This window comes from Dreissena polymorpha, chromosome 4, assembly GCF_020536995.1.
Source record: "Dreissena polymorpha isolate Duluth1 chromosome 4, UMN_Dpol_1.0, whole genome shotgun sequence".
NCBI classification, from domain to species: domain Eukaryota; kingdom Metazoa; phylum Mollusca; class Bivalvia; order Myida; family Dreissenidae; genus Dreissena; species Dreissena polymorpha.
This window is the reverse complement of record NC_068358.1, coordinates 38,543,779-38,564,866: the sequence shown is the minus strand read 5'-3', so window position 1 is coordinate 38,564,866 and position 21,088 is coordinate 38,543,779. Positions and strand designations below refer to the sequence as shown.

At 34.9% G+C, this 21,088-nt stretch overlaps 1 protein-coding gene across 1 annotated transcript in view; it reads left to right on the top strand.

The window, feature by feature from the left end:
* Nucleotides 1–21,088, top strand: part of LOC127879534 (calcium uptake protein 3, mitochondrial-like) — a 179,863-nt gene that overhangs the window by 138,958 nt on the left and 19,817 nt on the right. Inside the window, exons 8-10 of the mRNA XM_052426435.1 lie at nucleotides 13,781–13,879; nucleotides 18,260–18,343; nucleotides 20,141–20,164. Coding sequence (XP_052282395.1) covers nucleotides 13,781–13,879; nucleotides 18,260–18,343; nucleotides 20,141–20,164 — 207 coding nt within the window. The remainder of the gene's footprint in view (nucleotides 1–13,780; nucleotides 13,880–18,259; nucleotides 18,344–20,140; nucleotides 20,165–21,088) is intronic.

Genomic DNA, 21,088 nt, shown 5'->3' with positions numbered 1-21,088 from the left:
TAGTTGACTCCTATTGAAATCGGGGTCACTTGGTCAAAGGTCACTGTCATAATAAGTGTGAAAATCGTTTCCGATCAATAACTTATCAATGAATTAACCAATTGGCTTGATTCCTCCACGTTCATTGGCCTTGGACAGACGATGACTCCTATTGAAATGGGGGTCACTAGTTAAATGGTCATTGTCACAGTCACAAAAAGTGGGAAAATAGTTTCTGATCAATAACTGGTCAACAAATCAACCGATTGGCTTGATACTTCCCATGTGCATTGGACTTGAATACACTGTAACTCCAATATAGCGCGGTCAATGGGGTCCAAGCCGTGAAACAGCGTTATAACGGATCCGCGTTATAAGTTTTGAGCTCATTTACTGCAGGGCGCTATAAAAAAACCAGGTATAGAACAGCCTATAATATAGGTCATGTATATTGCCATGCTGTGTTGACGCAAATACATGCATATAAACCGAATCGTATCGATAACAGTATACATACCGCTTTTCTTATGTGCACATTTATCCGATAATCCAATAAAATTGCAACATCACTTAAAAAATAATAATCTTGAACATTAATGACGATATATGTTTAAGAAATTCGTAAACACAACCGTACGCATATATGCCATTTTCAGAAGTGTTAAGAGTACAGTGCATTATGGGGCAGAGCTTTCATTGGACGAGCGACTTTAAATTTAGATTGAATGCAATACGATTCATGTACAAAAAATTGTTTTATTGCGTCATACGCATGCAAAAAACGTGTTTCCCGGGGACTTTCTGATACCGCGCGAAAATGAAAGTGAAACTCTGTTAACAATTACCGGTACACTGCGTTCGCATGTAAATAAATCCTCTGCATTATTTAATTTCTTATACACGAACTGAAAGATTAAATGACATAATACTAGAATGTGTTTGCATTTTGAGAATGCGTTCATTATTACAGGGGTGTCAATTATCGGTATTATTCTGGAAATCCAATTTCAGCTGATTTTGAGATCAATGTAAATCTGATGAGATATTTTTTCGGGTAGGGGAAATTCGTTTGAAAGTCGGATGAATTGATAACAAAATTAATATATTTATAAAAGCTTCGTCGTCTTGCCTGAAATTTGCGCTCGGTACCGATTTTGCCCAGTATTTTATTAATTTTTTTCTGATTGGCTAGCAGATGGCAGGGCCATGAATAGTAACTAACAAAAGATTGTCGCTAGCGGCTGGTCAACAAAAGGATGCATATGTCGGCCATCATGAAATATTCTAAATGATCAATTAGCAAAGTAAAGCAGTTCAGTATCATATTGTTAAGCAATATGTTAAACAAATTACATATTGATTATGTATTTGCTAGGTAAATGTTTTTCATTTTTCAGCATTCAAACGATATGCACATTTTATTTTATGTGCGAAACACTTACATTTTTAGCTCACCTGAGCACAACGTGCTCATGGTGAGCTTTTGTGATGGCCTTTTGTCCGTCGTCCGTTGTGCTTCGTGCGTTGTCCGTTGTGCGACCTCAACATTTGCCTTGTTCACTCTCTAGAGGCCACATTTATTGTCCAATCTTCATGAAATTTGGTCAGAAGATTGCTCTCAATGATATCTTGGAAGAGTTTGAAAATGGTAACGTTTGCTTGAAAAACATGGCTGCCAAGGGGCGGGGAATTTTTCCTGATATGGCTATATACGGCTATAGTAAAATCTTGTTAACTCTCAAGAAGCCACATTAATTGTCCGATCTTCATGAAACTTGGTCAGAAGATTCATCCCAATAATATCTTAGACGAGTTCGAAAATGATGCTGGTTGGTTGAAAAACATGGCCGCCAGGGGACGGGGCATTTTTCCTTATATGGCTATAGTAAAACCTTGTTAACACTCTAGAGGCCACATTATATTCCGATCTTCATGAAATTTGCTCAGAAGATTTGTCTCAATGATATCTTAGATCATTTAAAAAATGGTAACCTTTGCTTGAAAAACATGTCTGCCATGGGGCGGGGCATTTTTCCTTATATGGGTATATATGGCTATAGTAAAATCTTGTTAACACTCTAGAGGCCACATTTAGTGTCCAATCTTCATGAAACTTGGTCAGAAGATTTATCCCAATAATATGTTGGACGAGTTCCGCGGAAAATGTTGCCAGTTGGTTGAAAAACATGGCCGCCAGGGGGCCGGGCATTTTTCCTTATATGGCTTTAGTGAAACCTTGTTAACACTCTAGAGGCCACATTTAATTTCCGATCTTAATGAAACTTGGTATTGTCCCAATAATATCTTGTTATCTCAGGTGAGCGACTTTGGGCCTTTCAGGCCCTCTTGTTTCAGATTGTCATTTTCGGATGCAGCATTTTTCTCAGATTTAATTTATGTTTAATGTCCTAAATTAACAAACATAGAATGATGAATACACCCGTGGTGATACGGACTGTCTGATTTATAATAATAGGCATAGTATTCACCAGAAATTGCAACTAGAAAGACTATAAAATTGGACGATAAGTAAAGGCTCGAGGGTGGGGGCACTTCCTTTTATCTCTGTTGCATCCCCTAATTTTCCAGATTTTGAATCTGGGACAATTGACACCCCTGTTATTAAAATAATTTTGCATGATTGGTATTAAATGTAAACTAATGATCATCATATCAAGACAACATTTTGCATGCAACAATTGTGTCACTCGCTTCAAGTCAAGGTCACAGTGAACACTTCAAACAGGTATTCCTGATGTGTATATAGTGAATGTACAGTTTTGTGTCTAGCTACTAACAATGTGGTGCATATGATCATCATTTCCTTGACCAGACTGGCCATTAGGGGGAAAGGACGGATGGTTACACAGAGATCCTCGGCCAGTCAGGTTTTATGTGGGCTGCTATGAGTAGCTCATCCATTGGATATCCACTCTATTACATTTTCCATCCAGCTTTTCTTCTGACGTCCTTAACAACGACTCCCCTTTAGGTTTCCCTGGAGCACAATTTTGCACAAGTGAGTCGTGCTTGGTGATGTGTCCAAACCAAGCCAGCTTTCTTTGTTCGATGGTCCCTATGAAGGTTCTTGTTGGCCAACAATACCTGCAGTCAAGTTAAGGACAGACTTGTTGGTCTTGTGCTTTAGATAGGAGATGTGGAGCAGTCTTCAGTGACACTTGTGCCTGTATCCTGCACTCTGTGTCTGAGTGAAGCATCCAGGTCTCACAGCCATACAACAGTATGGAGACTACAAGGGACTTGTAGAGCCTGTCCTTGGTGAGGAAGCTGATGGAGCTGCTTGTCCAAAACCTGTTCAGTCTATCCATTGCTGATTTATTCATCACTTCAGTTGCCTTGGCAATTTTTATTTGGATCTCAGCCGTTCTGTTACCATCTGTGGAAAGGGTTGCTTATAAGTACTTGAAGGTGATGCATAATAAGATTTCAAAATAAATTGGCAAAATGATCACCATGTAAACAACCTGCAACAACCATGTTGCTATCTTCTAGGTCCAGGTCACAGTGGATAGTTTTTGCATATTTATTTTATGTTTGTACACTGTAACTCCAATATAGCGCGGTCAATGGGGTTCAAGCCGCGAAACAGCGTTATAAACTTGGTGCTCAGAATGTGCTATGTATGTTGCCATGTTGTTTGTATAGTTTAGCATATTCTTCGGTTATGCATATGTACACATAAACGAAACGATTTCGTAATAAATACCGTATTTGTTTAGATATCGAATAATTCCATATGATGACGATTTCCATGATTTCCATTTAATCTTGACCATAAATGTGTTAAAGAATCTCAGAATCACAAACGTACATCATTTACCGGAAATGTGAAGTGTACTACGAGTACCAGGTTACAGCCAAATTGGGAAAAAAAAAGCGCAAACAAACCTGTAATTGGGAAATTTGTGTATTTGATATGTTGCTTACAAATTTAACGTAGGTTCAAGCCATAGAGCTGCATATGGAAATTAACTTAATGTTGCATTTAATTTACAAAAAGAAAAACAATTAATTTTTTTATGGTAGCCTTCACTTGGGATGTTTTCGGACAGCAATTGGGAAATATTTAGTTAAATCCCTATTGGAAAAGTACTGTTTTCTGGTACTTTATAAGAAGAAAAAAAATCACTGCAAGTCCATAATAATCTACTATTGTCAACAAATTGATTTTGGTTGGAATGAATGTAATATCACAGAAGTTAATGTACATCTCCCACAATAAATGGGGACGAGGATATCATAGATATTGAAATTTTATTGTCCCATACCGATGAAACTTGCACTCCCTCTGTCTGTCAGTCTGTCTGTCAGTCCGTCACACTTTTCTGGATCCTGCGATAACTTTAAAAGTTCTTCATATTTTTTCATGAAACTTGAAACATGGATAGATAGCAATAGGGAGATTATGCACGTCATCTCATTGTGTTCCTACGTCAAAAATTCTGGTTGCTATGGCAACAAATAAAAAAAAAGTTTTATTTTACTGACAATGGTGAAGTTTCACCGGTAGGGGACCATATTGCTTGGCAATCTCTTGTTTAACATGGAACATCTCTTTTTTTAACATGATTCCCTTGAATACCTCTCCATTGAATATCATTTTCTTTAAAATCTCTCTAACATGATTTCCTTGAATATCTATCTCTTTATTTGCTTGAAAATCTCCCCATTTAACATGATTTCCTTGAAAATCTCCAATTGGCATGATTTCCTTGAAAATCTCTCTATTTAGCATGATTTTTTAAAACATTTTTATGTCCCCCACTATAGTAGTGGGGGACATATAGTCCAGTCATCCTATGAAAACAAAGCACCTAACCACCAACTAATTGCAACAGAAACAGTTTCACGTGTAAAATCATCTATGATGTATAACAGATGACAGAAAAAAAGTCTAGCGAAATATTTCCAGGACAAACCTGTTAAAACTTCATTTTATTTATGCCCCTCGCGGACGTTTTTTTAAATAAAGTATATTTTCCATTTTCTATTAAAACAACACATTTCGGGCAAACCACATGACAAAAACAGTATTCAGTAATACATCAGTTATGAAAACAGAATTATTTTTCTATTTCCTAAGTGTATCATGAAGTTTCTTAACATATTTACTCCTGTAAATTATGCATTTATAGGGGTAAACTTACCCCACCCACCCATTAAATACATGTTACTATTAAATCATGCCAATATATTACGGCATGTTGAAATAAAATTAAACTAAGATTGGTTGCATTGTCATAAGCTTAAAATAACGCATAACTTAAGTATTATAATGTTAACACTTAAAATTAAAACACTTCTATTATACCATATTTTACATTCTAGTATAATACAAAGATAACCTGTACGTCTCAAAACTGCTCAAAACTGCATGCACATATAATGATCTTTCTTCTCCAGGTGGAGCTAATATCATATCTATAAGCTTAACCTCTTCTTTCATTTGTACTGCTAAGCCAATCTGTAGAGGAGGAATCAACACCTTTGGTCTTGCTGCTTGGATAATGGCCTGTCCAATAGAGGCAATTTAACATCTGCCTTTTTCTCGCTGAAAATTTCTCTAAGAAGTGTTTTAAGACTATCCGGAATGTAGTCAATATTTGCCTGTGTAGATATAAGATGTTGCTTTAATATCCTTTATATCAGTAAGCCATAGTTGTGCTGCTGTTTTTATTATTTCAATTTTATAAGCATCGGAATCGCTACTAGACTTTTGGTAAAATGAATGAAGAATTGATGATGCAGTGTTTCATAGTTCACATAGTTCTACCATTTTGTCAACAAGGTCTTTTAGTGTTATTTGTTCGTCATCATTTTCAATCAGGAACTTTGCTATTTCCTGGAAAGCAAATTCCTGTGCCATGTTCACTGGTCTTCCACACTTCTTTCCTTTTTCATTGCCTGGCTGTGGTATATTTTTACCTGTCCTAAAATTTACGCTGCATGACATATGGTATATAGCATCAGCAGCCGCTAAGTCATGTATAGTTTCCAATCTGCTTTTAATATCTGAACCCCATTTGTCATCCCTATCGATACATATTTGTTCTATAATTGTTATTTTTAATTCGACTGTTCTAACAGGGTATACATTATAGCCTCGTTTTCTTCCAAAAAAATTGGCACGTTGAGCACAAAATAGACAATTTGTACTGAAGTTAAATCGTTCAGTGTTAGATCGTAATGATGGAGATAATACCGTCTGTGTTGGCTTTTTATTTAAGGATAGTGTGATTCGAATTGGGTTACAATAATCTTTCCGACAATGTACATGAACTGTCTGTCCGGGTAGGGAAGTAATATTGTCCAAGCGAACTTTGCTGGCAGCATTTATGCTATCACTCCCTTTCTGGCGTAACTTGACATGATCTTGGTCATCTGCAAGTGATTGGCATCATATCAGGCAGGTTTTGCTGAAAGAATATATGAATACATGCTGTTTCAACCATTAGGCAAAACAGTCTTTTGTGACATTCCCAATTGTGACAAAAGGAGCATTTGCTCATAACAAGCAATTTCTTCATTTGACACAATGGATTTTAAAGCCGTCTGCTGCAGATGCATTCAAAAGCGTTTAATAGAATGAAGGGTTTATATTTTCATACATAATGTGTATTTCAGAATACAAGTTAATGCATTGTTGAACTTTATGTTTATAAAAAAGCTATTTTTAAGAAACAACAATTATCGATATTCACGCAATATTGTGTTTATTTTTTTTTCAGAAATAACAATAGTTGATATTCACGCAATGTTATTTTTGTACTATGTACAAATGTTCACAGTTCCAGTATGAATCCTGTAGTAAATTTTGTTTTGCACTCATTAATAGTTTGACTGTACTGTGGGGTTAATTTATTAATATGTTTGTAATTGATGCTTTTGAAAAATGAATTATTTAATTTTGCTTTCAACTGCAAGCTGTAAATGTTGAGTATTTCTAGCGTTGCGTGTAGAATAAATGGCTATTACCTTTCCGATGCAGCTGCAGCAGGTTTGGTGCTGATCAGATTGTTTGGCAGTTCCATATTAGCATTTGTAATAGATGAAACAAATTAAAGTCTCTATAACGCTCAAAATCAACCAAAATTTCGTAAAGTCTTTCTTAAAATAAAATTAACACCTGAACAATCTGTGTTTCTTATAGCAATAGCCACGATTTCAACGCTAGATGTGGTATGATAACATAGATTTTTGTAGATACAAGATGCTCGTTTTTATTTATTTGTGACACAATAAATTCCATTTTAATATATATTCATAATACACACGAACACAATGTTAGTGTTCATGTGTTGTATGAATAGATATCGTTGAAATTAAAATGGAAAAAACAACGAGCATTTTGTATCTACAAACATCTATTTTACCAGACCAAATCTGGCGTTGAAATATCGGCAATTGCCATAAGAAACACAGACGTTTAATTGGTTAAGTTTATTTTACGAAATATTGTACGAAATTTTCGTTGATTTTAAGTAGTAATGATACTTAACATATATTGAGAAAATAGAGGAAACAGAAATGGAAAAATTAAACTTAAGTTTGATCAAAGCTGTACTTATTTTCCTTCACATGGTGTGGCAGATAACACACTATCTTTTGTTTGTATAAATTTACATTATCCTGTAGCATTTTGTCATGGCATATGAATCATTAATAAAAACACTTTTAAATAAATATATATATATATACCTTTTTTCTGAAATTCTAAATCTACACCTTTGGCATCGTTGATTGTTGATCTAACATCTGTAATAAATCAAAAACATGTATTCAAGAAAATAACAGTTTGATATGTGTGTAAGAGAATAACTTATTTATTATAAACAGGTTTTGATTTTCTGTTGTAATAATACTAAATGAAAGATTTATAGCTTAACTCAATATTTCGGATTATATTTTTTATAGTTTAGAATTGTAAATTTAAGACCATAACTTATTAATTCTATTTTATATATGATAATTATTCATCATGAAATCATTAAAATGATTCAAATATGTGGAAAATTGAAAGCTTTTTTAACATTAGGTTAGAACATTCTCAACAGTTTCAATCAGTAGAATATCTTAAGAATTTATAGGGAAAAAGAAGAAATACGAAAACGTTATAGTACAAATGGCCAAAACAAAAACGTTATGGTACAAATGGCCTTCCGTAGTTAAAAAAATAATAATTAAAATCTCGATCTTTTCTCTCTTATTTTTCATATTTGTTTGTGTGTTTCAAGCATTTCTTAGATGCCTACATATGTATATTTGTGTAAAATGTGTGTTTGCTGCTGACTTTATTGCATATTTGAAGAAAACTATAAGTTCCTGCATCATCCACGAAAACTAATTACGTGGTACGTAGTCTATTACGTAGGCAACCTTCTATGACTGACGCATTTGTTAGGAGAAAAACATTAATTTCCAAGATGAAAAGAATAATATTCAACAAAGACATCTTAACTTACCTCCAAAAATGACTTAAATCTAGGATCTTTCATCAAAAGCAGACGATCACATCATATCGCGCGAACGCTTGTATACCGTTCATCTGATCATTTTATCTTCTACGGTGGTAATTTAGTGCTATGAAAATCTGTCATATTAGAAGTCATTTTTCGGTAGATTGCCCTGGCTAGACTTTGCTAGACTTTTGATATGTTGAAGAGGTAATATTTATCTACAATATTATCGAAAAAATATTTCTGTTGCAATTAGTTGTGGGTACAGTTACAGATTGACTGGACTAATATTGTTTTTGCCCTGTCTGTTGGTTGGTCTGTTGGTTTGCGCCAACTTTAACATTTGCAATAACTTTTGCAATATTGATGATAGCAACTTGATATTTGGCATGCATATGTATCTCATGGAGCTGCACATTTTGAGTGGTGAAAGGTCAAGGTCAACCTTCAAGGTCAAAGGTCAAATATATGGGTCAAAATCGCTCATTTAATGTACACTTTTGCAATATATCAATATTCAAGATAGCAACTTGATATTTGGCATGCATGTGTATCTCATGGAGCTGCACATTTTGAGTGGTGAAAGGTCAAGGTCATCCTTCAAGGTCAGAGGTCAAATATATGTGGCCGAAATCGCTCATTTTATCAGTACTTTTGCAATATTGAAGATAGCAACTTGATATTTGGCATGCATGTGTATCTCATGGAGCTGCACATTTTGAGTGCTGAAAGGTCAAGGTCATCCTTCAAGGTCATATATATATGGGTCAAAATTGCTCATGTAATGTCACTTCTGCAATATTGAAGCTAGCAATTTTATATTTGACATGCATGTGTATCTCATGGAGCTGCACATTTTGATTGGTGAAGGGTCAAGGTCATCCTTCAAGGTCAGATGTCATATACGGGGACATAGTGTTTCACAAACACATCTTGTTATATTTAAGATGATTCCTTTTAAAATATCCCTTTTTAATATGATTTTGTTGAACATGTCTCTATTTAACTTGTTTTGATTATTTTATCTTTTTTTTTAATTCCCTGAAAAATATAGGGCATGCTATCCATCTTTGCTTGTACCATTCAGTGAGCTATAGTTAGTAAGTCTTTGCATATAGTGCATGTAACTGTTCATGCATCCTCTTACCACATTATCATCATCATCATCAATCCCTTGACCGGTTTGGGCCGTTGGGGAGAAATGAGGGACAACAATACAGAAATCCTCCTCCAGGCAGGTCTGTTGTGTGCTAAGACTAATTCATTCATGGGAAGGGATGTCCATTCTTTAACAATATTCATTAACCTTTTCTTCTTGCCTCAATGTTGACCGCCCTCTAAGCGTGCCCTGTCTTGCACAAAGAGTTGTGTCTGGTGATATATCGAACCAAGCCAACTTTGACGGTTGCCACTAGGGGCTCTTGTGGACCAACAAGTGTTGCAGTCATGTTCCAGACTTACTCGTTGGTCTTGTGCTCCATATAGGATATGTGGAGTAGTCTTCGGAGACATTTATGTTCAAATGCCTGTATCCTGGGATCTGTGTCTGCCTGATGTGTCCAAGTCTTGCAGCCGTAGAGTAGGATGGAGACTTGGAGGGACATGTAGAGTCTGTACTTAGTGGGGAAGCTGATGGAACTGCTTGTCCAAAACCTGCTCAGTCTGGCCATCGCTGCCTTCGCCATGGCAAGTCTTATTCAGACCTCAATGGTATTGGTACCATCCTTGGACAGGTTTGCGCCCAAGTACTTGAAGCTGGTCACTTCTTCTAGCTTCTCGCCTTCATGTCTTTCTCCGTGCTGACCTTAATACTGTATACACATACTCTTTCATAGAGTCTGTTGAAGTGATTTTCACTGCTGGTACCACCCATGAGGTCAATATCATCAGCGAATCTCAAGTTGGAGGTCTTCCGCTGATGGAGATAGATGTGTGATGGTCATGGAGAGTCTCCTGCATCTTCTCAAGGTTAAGGTTGACTTGAGAGACCAGACATCCCAGACGGATGCTCACTGGTCCCCTGAAGAAGTCCACCTGCTGTCAGTTAAGAAGAACTGCACTGGTGGGGTTTCCTTACGGTTCTTGAATGACTTGCAATAGCCCTTCTTCAAAGTGAAATTCTCTCATATCATGCCATAGGCCATCCTTCCACACAGGGTCAAATGCTACAGTTATTCTCTCTCCTCTGTGCGGAATAAGCTCGGAAGGGACATTATCCACTCTGGGAGATTTGCCTTCCTATACACAACACACTGCCTCCTCTATCTCTGCCTTAAGTATGGGTGGACTTTTGTCGTCTGCTTTTGGTCTGGGCTCGTTCTGAAGGAGACTGGAGTCTGTTTGTAGCGGATAGTTGAAGAGGTCACTGCAGTATTCACCCCATTTGTGTAGTACTGTGGCACAATCGGTAAAAAAATTCATGTCCGCGTCTGATACATTGGCCTTGGGCTGACTGGCTTTTGTGAGGATCTTGAGGATGCTATAGGCCTTCTTACTGCTGCTTGCGTTTGATATCATGATGATACATTGTTCGTCAATCCATTCCTCCTTTGCCTCTTTCATTTTTTTCCTTTCCTCCCTGTTTGCTTTCTGGTATTTTTGCCCTAGTGTCCACTGGCTGGTGTACTTCTTATGCCTAAGCTAATTTCTTTTGTAACATAGGTAAATGATTATGATCGTCACCCATGGCTTGTTCTTCCTTCTCCAGAGGGAATAATCACGTTATAGTCAAGATGGGACACCCATGCCGGGACAGTTATTTTTCGCCATTTTATACTCTTCGTTACTTGTGTTTGATTTTTAAATGATGCTCACTTTCCAGCCATATCAGTTAACATGTGATTAGCGTTTATTTCGTATAAAAATTTGCTTTATATCTCGACTTTACTCCCCGCTAATTTTCTTAGTGGAGCTTTAATTAGGTCATCCCGCTAAGAAATTTAGTAGCGAGTTAAGTCGAGAAAAAGAGCAAATATCAATACGAAATAAATGCTAGTAACTTTCTTGCTGATATGGCTAGAAAGTGAGAGGCATTTAAACAATAAATAAAGTAATAAAGGGTATGAAACGGCGAAAAATACCTGCCTCGGCATGAATGTCGCCATCTTGACTATCACGTGATTATCCCCTCTGTTCTCTCTTACCACATATCTTGTTGTAATGTAAGTCCCAACATAGAGCAGAATGATGTAGGTTATATTAAGAAAGGATTGCTTTCATTTTATGTTTTGTCATCTGCTTTTCTAAAGCTGTCTTTGATATTTTTGCTGTAGTTGCATGTTTATGTCCTGTGTGTCAATTGCTCCATGATGTAATTGTCAATTGTTCCATGATGTAATTGTCAATTGTTCCATGATGTAATTGCATATTGCTCCATTATGTAATTGCATATTTTTTTGTAAATGTCCTTCTTGGAATGTGCTGGTGCTGTTTAAGTGTTGAAGCATTGAAATACAGATGTTGCAAAATATATATCGTGTAAGTTAATTGATTGGCTTGCTTTGACATTAAGTTGTGCAATCATTTCTTATTTTCCACGTGGCTCTGTACTTGCAGCTGGAAAAACTATGTGAATGTTTTATCATTTTAAAGAATTCTTATGTAAGATTTATCTATGCTTAAGTCTACCCTCATATTCCCAAATAAACATCCCTCAGGGGCCTTACATTGTCCTAATGGATGTTTTCTATGAATAAAAATTATGGCATGTTTGTATATAATATTACAATAAAAAAACAAGTATTTGACTATGTAAGCTGATTTTGCTAATATGAATGATGCAACAATTTAAATTTAGCATCTATAAGCATTGTGGTTTAAAGCAAAATAGAGCATGACAGTTAGTAAACTATTTTAATCAAAACTGGGGGAAGACGTTTATTAGGATGGGAGTGTTGATTTTGGATTATGTGGAAAATAATATACATGTCTCTTGTTAAATTTATCTATCTGTAATTGCTTATTTATATATCTGTTTTATGTGGTACTGTAAGTAGGATTTGATACATCATTTTAATTTGTGTTTATTCATTTTTAGCTTACCTGAGCACAAAACGCTCAAGTTGAGCTATTGTGATCATTGTATGTCCATTGTCAAAGGTCAAGATCACTCTAAATAGTCCAAAGATAAGATTTGGCATAAACAAACTTGTTCAGACTGTAGCAATGTCATTTATCATGCTTTTTAAAGATAACTTACTACTTATAAAAAACATAATGTGATGGCATTTTGTGTGTTCCAAGCATTTTCCTTCCTCAAAAGTCAAGGTCACACTCAGAGAGAACATTTGGCCATAACACAACTTGACAATTCCTGTCTTTGCTAATGATTGATCTAAAAATAACTTGGCACATTTTGGCACTTTTAAGATTGCTTGTTATACTTTGTCTCTACCTTTAAGGTCAAGGTCACCACATAAAGATCAAATTCGGCCATTAAACAGCTTTTTCAGACCTATTATACTTTCAGAATGTGACTTCGTGATTCATCATGCTATTTTAAGATAACCTTCCACTATGAGGACACTATGTGAATCATTATGCTATTCTAAGATAGCCTTCCACCATGAGGACAAAGCCTTGTGTTTAGTAAAACCTGTCCTCCCTACCTTACATGTCAAGGTAACACTTAGAGGTCATAGGACAAAATTGGCTGTAAACAGCTTGTCCAGGCTGTGACTTTTTCATTCAATTTTCTTTTTTTTAACCACGAAACACTACCATGAGAAGACCGAGTGTCGCAAATATCACATACCTCACTACCACAAAGGTCAAGGTCACACTTAGAGGTCAAATGTCAAATTTGGCAATAAACAGCTTGCGTTTGACATATGCAGAGTTTTGAGACAAAAGTGGAATATGGAGGCATCTGTGCCCTATGGTAGACAGTCTTGTTCATTTAGGTCTATTGGATTGTTCTTATACTAAGTGCATACCTTCTATCAGTTTAACTCTTCAACAATAGGTGTCAGTGAACTCAGGTGAGTTCTTAAGAGCCATAATAGCCCACTTGTTCTGCAATGCACCTTAAATAAATTTAGTTGCTTTTACATTGCACAAACATATATTTTATTTGTACTGTTTTTGGCAGACTGATTAATATTTTGACTCATATAGACTGGCACTTAAAATATTTACTCTTAAATCATGTAAGTGGCACAATATTTGACACGAGAGACATTTGTGTCTTTATTTGACACGAGAGACGTTTGTGTCTTTTCTTTTCTTCAAACCCTTTTCGACATCATGATGATGTCAGCACCTATGTCTGTCTGTTGTACAAGTTGTACTTCTTTAACATGGTTTATTTTGCCATCTTATTTCAGTTGGAATCCTTCTTCACCCTTCCACCCAGTGAGCGCAAGTTTGTGCCTAGAGAAAAAATGCACCTTCAGTCTTTACTAGACGTAGGTCATGGGGTGAATGTGTGTTGATTACTTATGTTACCTAGCAATAAAATATGTAAAGCTTATTTGACCGCTACTGTTGTATCACAGTGCTGCATATGTCTAAAGGTTATATGCATTTATGCACTTTTTGTTTGTCATCAATATATGTGTGAAAACTTTTTTATATATTGTTGCTGGGTACATAATATATTTGTAAACAGACACAGCATTTGCCATATGAATCATTAAAATAACATGACAAAAGAACATATATCCAAGTGACTTTCCTAACCTTTAACCAGTGCTTGTAGTTACATGTGCTGCCACTATGTTGACCCGCATGTTTATAGTTTATTTTCATGTCTATTGCTTAAAGTTTGCATTTTGTTGCATTTTGTTTGACACCAGCAACGACATAATCATGATTTTGTTTACCAATTAACATTTTTTGAGTCATTTTTAGTTGTTGTTTTGTGGCTTATATTATAATTTTATTCTGCTTTAAAGTAGTACATGTATGAAATGCATAACCAATGTTGTATGTTTTTAGGAAACAAATAAAACTGTGTTATGCCAAAAGGTTTTGCAAACACATATACCTTTACTTACAAATATTTGTCAAGCCAAATATACAAATATTTGTCAAGCCAAATAGAATGGTTATGTCATTGGTAGTTAAAAACGCATGCCACTGTTTAGTGCACGTCATCTTTAATATGCTATGCCAGATTGTTACCAATGTATATCAGCTTGAAGCATACTTAACTGCTGCAACTAACAGTGCACATATGCTTTGCTTCTTACCTGCAAGAACTGTTCAGCCAATGCATAGTGCAGTCAGGGTAGCTAGAATGATATAAGAAGAGTTTTATATTTGTTTCAGAGCTGACAGATGTTCGGTGATGCAAATATAATTTCTTAGCTCTTTGATTGAACTAGTAGTTTTCATTAAAATATATTTTTTGTTTCTTATATGCATCTGTTTTGCAGATTGTTTTCCAAGTTAGCTGTCACCCAACTGTTCCAAAGGATTATATAATTTAAGTTCCAGCACATGAATACTGCTGTGATCATTACACTACATTGTTGAGTAGAAACAGTGTTAAATTAAGTAATGTTTGGACTGATATATATGGAAATTAACCCCTGAGAGCTGAAAAATTGTTTGTGGACAAAAATCTTAAAGTTCTGAATAAAAATACAATGAAAATAACTTAATTTAACAGCATTGCTCACTATTGTCTAATTAATATGCATGCTTATGCTTCATTTGGGCAGAGGTAAAATTAAAACAAAAGATACTATTTTTGGTAATGGAAATGTATAACCTTGTTTGGAAATCTGACCGTTGCACAAGTTATTTATTTGTCACTCTTTTGTGGTTGTCAGTAAAGGAATCCCATATTAAACTGTCGGGAAGCTGAATGGTATGCTGGTAACAATGGTGAATACAATCATTTACCAAAACAGTTATGACAAACTTAAAATGCTTATAGAAAATTCTTTGATATATAGTGGTAGCTCATGACATGAACTAAATTTTCTCTCCAACATCATTCATGTCCTTGTAGTACACTCTTTTAGAAAAAAAAAAATTGCATATTCTCTTGAATATGTACTGATTTCCAGTCTTACACTATTTGAAACTTGGAAAGACTCAAATATGTTCAAGCTTTTTGAATGTCCCACAAAATCATATTTGCAATATTTAAAAGTGCTAACTAATGAACCATTCAATATTGATGTTGTATACTCGCACTTCAAAATCCTGGAAGCTTTTTTTTCTAGTCACTAAAATCATGTTATTGATAATTAAATGTGTTTTTAATGCTGTTAACATTAGTTGATCTTTAGAAATATAAAAGTTGCTAGTCTGGTAAATTGTAAGTAAATATACATTTGTTAACATTACTCTCTCTGCTATTGTACCTCTAATTAATTAGAGCTGTGAGTTTGGTCCATTAATCTAGGTTGTGTATCCATGTTTGAAAATAAAATGCATATGGGACTCTGACTTATTCAAAGTTATAAACATTAAAGTAAAAGAAATAAAAATGAGAAAGTTATAGTAATTGTTTTTCTTTTTTTGTAAAGAAAAACGCCTATTTAAATTGTATTGTTTAGAGCACTGTTTTATGTCAATTTAATTGAGATGTGATTGTTTTTAGATAGAATCTGGTAAATATTTTTACAAACAAATATCCCTTCAGTTGCTTTTGGTTTTCCCATGCATTAATTGCAGTTCATATACCTTTTTAATATATTATTCAACATGTTGAAAAAATAGCTTCGTATTTTATTTTATTCATATGTTATTAAATTTATACTATTATATTAATGTTTGGTTATTAATTACTATCTTGGTACATGAGGTATGCAATCATGAAGGTTAAGTCTAGTACATGTATACACATAGAGAAGGTACAACCATGACTCTGGCATTAGAAACGAGAGCGCCGATGGCGCTGAAAGCATAGTTGCAAGATACAGGGAAGTTGCTGCTGAAGTAAATGTTTAGGTCAAAATATACTAAATAGTTTCCTTATATGTTTCGATGTAAAAGCGACAACTTTGAGCGAAAATGAATACAACATTTTGCACATAGAGACCCCCATAACCATACCTTTTCTTGATGGGCATTCTTAGCTGAATCGATTTAAGCAATAAAAAAGATATGTCATGTTCAAACCAAAAAAGAATTCGACTCAAATCAAAATCGACTGTTTTTGCACCTTTTTTTCTGCTGTTTTCTTGTGGATTGTAACCTTTTGCAGTGCCATTTTTTACTTTAATCTCCAACTTTATCCTATTTCAGGGATTTAGCAGTGAACACCTATGCTTACCCTATCAATATCTCCAAACGATAAAACCAGAACAACAGTCTAAAGTGTATAACATGACTTTGAGGAAAATATGATGATTTGTTTAGAGAGTACAGCTTGATTATTTAGTATATTGTAACCTTAACGATTTCTGACATCACGAGTTGTTCTATTTTTTAGAAACGAGAATTCCATATAGTGACGAACATGAATGGTTACAAAATGACATAACTATGAAAATAAATACGTAGAATTACATTATTTCACGCATACCATTATGCAACCATCCGTTTTCTTTTCCGACTTGATACATTAACAGCTTTCCATTTAATATTTTACAGACACAACACTCGTCCAGAATTCGCGCGAATCCATTAAATCTGATGCCACATTTAAACCGTTAGCTCTACTCGTAACGTTACTTTCTTGCTCAAAGTAAATCATTTTAACTTCAATTAACACATCTCTATTACTTTCAAACTCTACTTCATCAAATCCATAGAAAGGCAGGTCAGAATCCATGTCATAAATCAGAAAACATTCATCATACTCCGCCATTTTTACAGTAAACAAAGGAAATAGAAATTAGGTGTGAGGTCACTATCAACAAGAACAGAATTGTTTTACGAACGAAATTTGTTTTAGTTTCTTAGAAGGTTTTTTCACGTAAAACTGTCTTAGAAAAATTCACTAAAAATGGTGTCAGCAATATTCTTGGAAGAAAACGTAAGAAAAACGTTTCCAAAAAAAAAATTGTAAGAATTACCATATACTATATTAAAAAGATATTTCGTCTGATTTTTGATCAGGTAAGGCTTCATAATGGTCAACCGATTCATGTGGATTTTCAAAATGTAGCTTAAACCTTAAGCATAGGTGCGTTGCACCTATGCTAAAGATGTTACCCATCTTGCATGTCATATCAAGTAAAATGCACATTTAAACATGTGAAACATATAGTAGAAATCCAACTATATATGTGATAATCTGATGTATTAGTTATTTTGTTAAATATATTTGTCACGAAGACAAACTCGTATTGTAATTTAATGACAATTTAATTACATATACATATTGCCATATTCCTAACATATACACAATTCCCGAGTAACCATATCTATACGACCTATATAACCTATTACATTCACTAATTCCCTAAATATTGTACAAGTTGAGAACGAGGTTGTGACGTCACATATATATGACCTCACAACAGCCCATACAACCTGGTTTGGCACGTGACTACTTGTTGAATGTTTTAAGATTGATCTATGTCTTTTTGTCTACTGTAAAATATTTACTGGATCTGTCTGTGCCCAAACATGTGCTGTGGGTAGCATCAGTGTATGGGACACATTTCTAGTCCATACTATTTATTTCTCAATCAAGTATAAATATGGCATCTTTTATCAAGAATACAAGCATAAGTTTCTTTTAAAATTGTCCTCATCAAACATTGACCCAATTCCAAAAATTCCAGTTTTCATCTTAGATAGGTATAATTTTCTAGTTTGCAGTGGTGAACAGTATGTGAAAGAATGTGAATTAACATGATGCAGTTAATAGTTAGTGTTGTTTTTTTCTACTAATACAGCTAGAAGGTGTGTTCAGTAAGGGTAATGGGGACGCAGCACCAGTACCAGCTGTAACTGCGGACGAAAATGACTCCCAACCTAAAGTATGTGCATACTTTGTTGTCATTTCAAACATGCTTTGTTAGCTGTAGTATATAACTGCTTAATATTATGAGACAAGTATTGTGATATTTAAAAAATCATAATTTGTTTTTGTTGATCATTTTACCCTCCATTTCAAAGTAAGGGGGGAACACTGGAATCACCATGGACTTCCCATAGAAACAATGTTGTCTGCAGGCATTCTCCTACACTTTTAGCGTACAATATTCACAAGTGCATACACTGTTCTGTATAATATTTTACTTTGCAAAGGCAAGTGTTATTTTCCTGTGTCACAAAAGTTATACCCCTTTTCCATCTTAGAATTATCACAAATTTTTCTGCAGACATTCTCCTACACTTGTAGTCATTTTCCTTATGGCAGATGGGAAATTGTACATCTGCAACTTAAATCAATCTGCATTGAAAACTCACAAAGTAATGCCCCTTATAACTTAAAATTATGTAACAATATGATTGTTATGTCCCCCCATTTGAAGAAGAGGGGGTATATTGTTTTGCTGGATGTCGTCCGTCTGTCAGTCCATTTGTCAGTAGACCAGTTTGTTTCCGATCAATAACTCGTCAATGAATTGACCGATTGGCTTGATACTTCCCATGTGCATTGGACTTGTACATTAGATGACCCGTATTGAAATTGGGGTCACTAGGTCAAAGGTTATGGTCACTGGCACAATTAGTGTTCAAATTGTTTCTGATCTATAACTCGTCAATGAATGGACAGATTAGCTTGATACTTCATAAGTGCATCGGCCTTGGACAGTAGATGACCCCTATTGAAATTGGGGTCACTAGTTTGGGGGGCATATGTCTCCGATTGCAGAACTCTTGTTTATGTAGACTTCATAAGCAAAATATGTATGTAAAGATAACATCTAGATGTGTTATATTTGACCAATAATTCTTTAAATCGATCCTCTCCATAGTTTTATCAAATCCTGACAATAGGGTAATAACTGGCCATATATGGTACCCTTATGTTCAAATAATTTATATAGACTGATATAGCAAAATAACTTAAACATATTTGTTATATGACATTGTTGTGTGGTTCTCTACAAACTTGTTCAAAAATACCCCTGTGGTCAAAACTGACAGTGCACCAGGATCCAACTTTACAACTTGTTAATATTACTACATGTGGCATTGGGGTTATTCATCATTACTTTGGCAAGTTCTTGTTGTGCTTTGGTATTTTGTATTTTATTTTTTTAGAATTTCAAATATTATTTTGCAAACAAATGTTTAAACAATTAGGATTAAGGTTGTTCTTTCAGGAAGAATGTCAGTTAATGGTGCATAAGAGTATCTAAACTGCATGTAAGAGCTGTTTAAGAGTTCTGGCATTTTTGACTTAAATATGCTTTGTTTCTGACCACTATGATATTTCACTCCTTAAAACAATGAGTGTATCCGTTTATGTAGCACTCTTTGTTTATTTATTGAAAAATAATCCAATGGAAAAAAAGAATTAATTTTGATTTTATCTGATCTACTTTTGTCATATCTTAGTTATGAGTCGTGCTTTGTCAACATTTACCTTCTTAACGATCTCGAAGTCAAATTTATAGTGCATCGTCACGAAACTTAGTCAGAACATTTGTTGTTCTTGTTAACACTCTAGAGAAGTCACATTTTAAGTTGAATCTTTATGAAACTTGATTCAGAACATTTGTCCTAATGCTATACGGGCAGAGTTTGAAAGTAATGTATACTATTTGTTTGCAAAATATTGTTCAATTAGAAATCCTATGTAATGTATGTATTCTGATGTTTAGCTACGATCCAGAAGAGGACCAGGTGTAAGACTCCAAAGCAATTTTATTTAAAAGTTCAACCATGTACCCTTTGAGAGCATATTAACTTGACTTAAAGTTGGAATAACAGTCAGCTGCTATTAATCAAACTAAAAGGTCCAAGTTTTGGTAATATAAACTGTTCTTCTTTGGAACTGTTTTCATTTCAATTTTAGTTAAAATGAAACCAAAATATGTACGTCCAAAATTATTATCTAAGAGCTGACTGATATATAGAGGGGGGTAATCACCTGAGAAACAAGATGGCGACGTTCATGCAGAGACAGGTATTTTTCGTCTTTTTATAGCCTTTATTTCTTGTTCTAATTGTTTAAATGACGCTCACTTCCAGCCATATGAGCAAGAGTGATTAGAGTTTATTTTTTATTAGCTCTCCTGATTGCTCAGGTGAGCTTTTGTGATTGGTCTTTGTCCATTGTCTGTCCGTCCGTCCACATTTGTTTTAAACACACTAGAGGCCACATTTCTTGTACAATCTTCATGAAACTTGGTCAGAAGCTTTGTCCCAATGAATTCTCGGTCGAGTTAGAAACTGGGTCATGCCGGGTCAAAAACTAGGTCAAAATAAGAAAAACCTTGTAAACACTGTAGGAGTCGCATTTTATGCCCAATCTTCGTGTAACTTTGTCAAAATGTTTGTTGTAATGATATCTTGGTTGAATTCAAAAGTGGTTCCGGTCTGTTGAAAAACATGTCTGCCAGTGGGGGGGGGGCAGTTTTCCTTATATTTGGCTATTGAGAAACCTTGTAAACACTCAAAAGAGGCCACATTTCTTGTCCGATCTTCATGAAACTTGGTCAGAAGCTTTGCCCCAATAATATCTCTGTCGGATTCGAAACTGGGTCATGCCGGGTCAAAAACTAGGTCACTAGGTCAAAAAAAGAAAAACCTTGTAAACACTGTAGAAG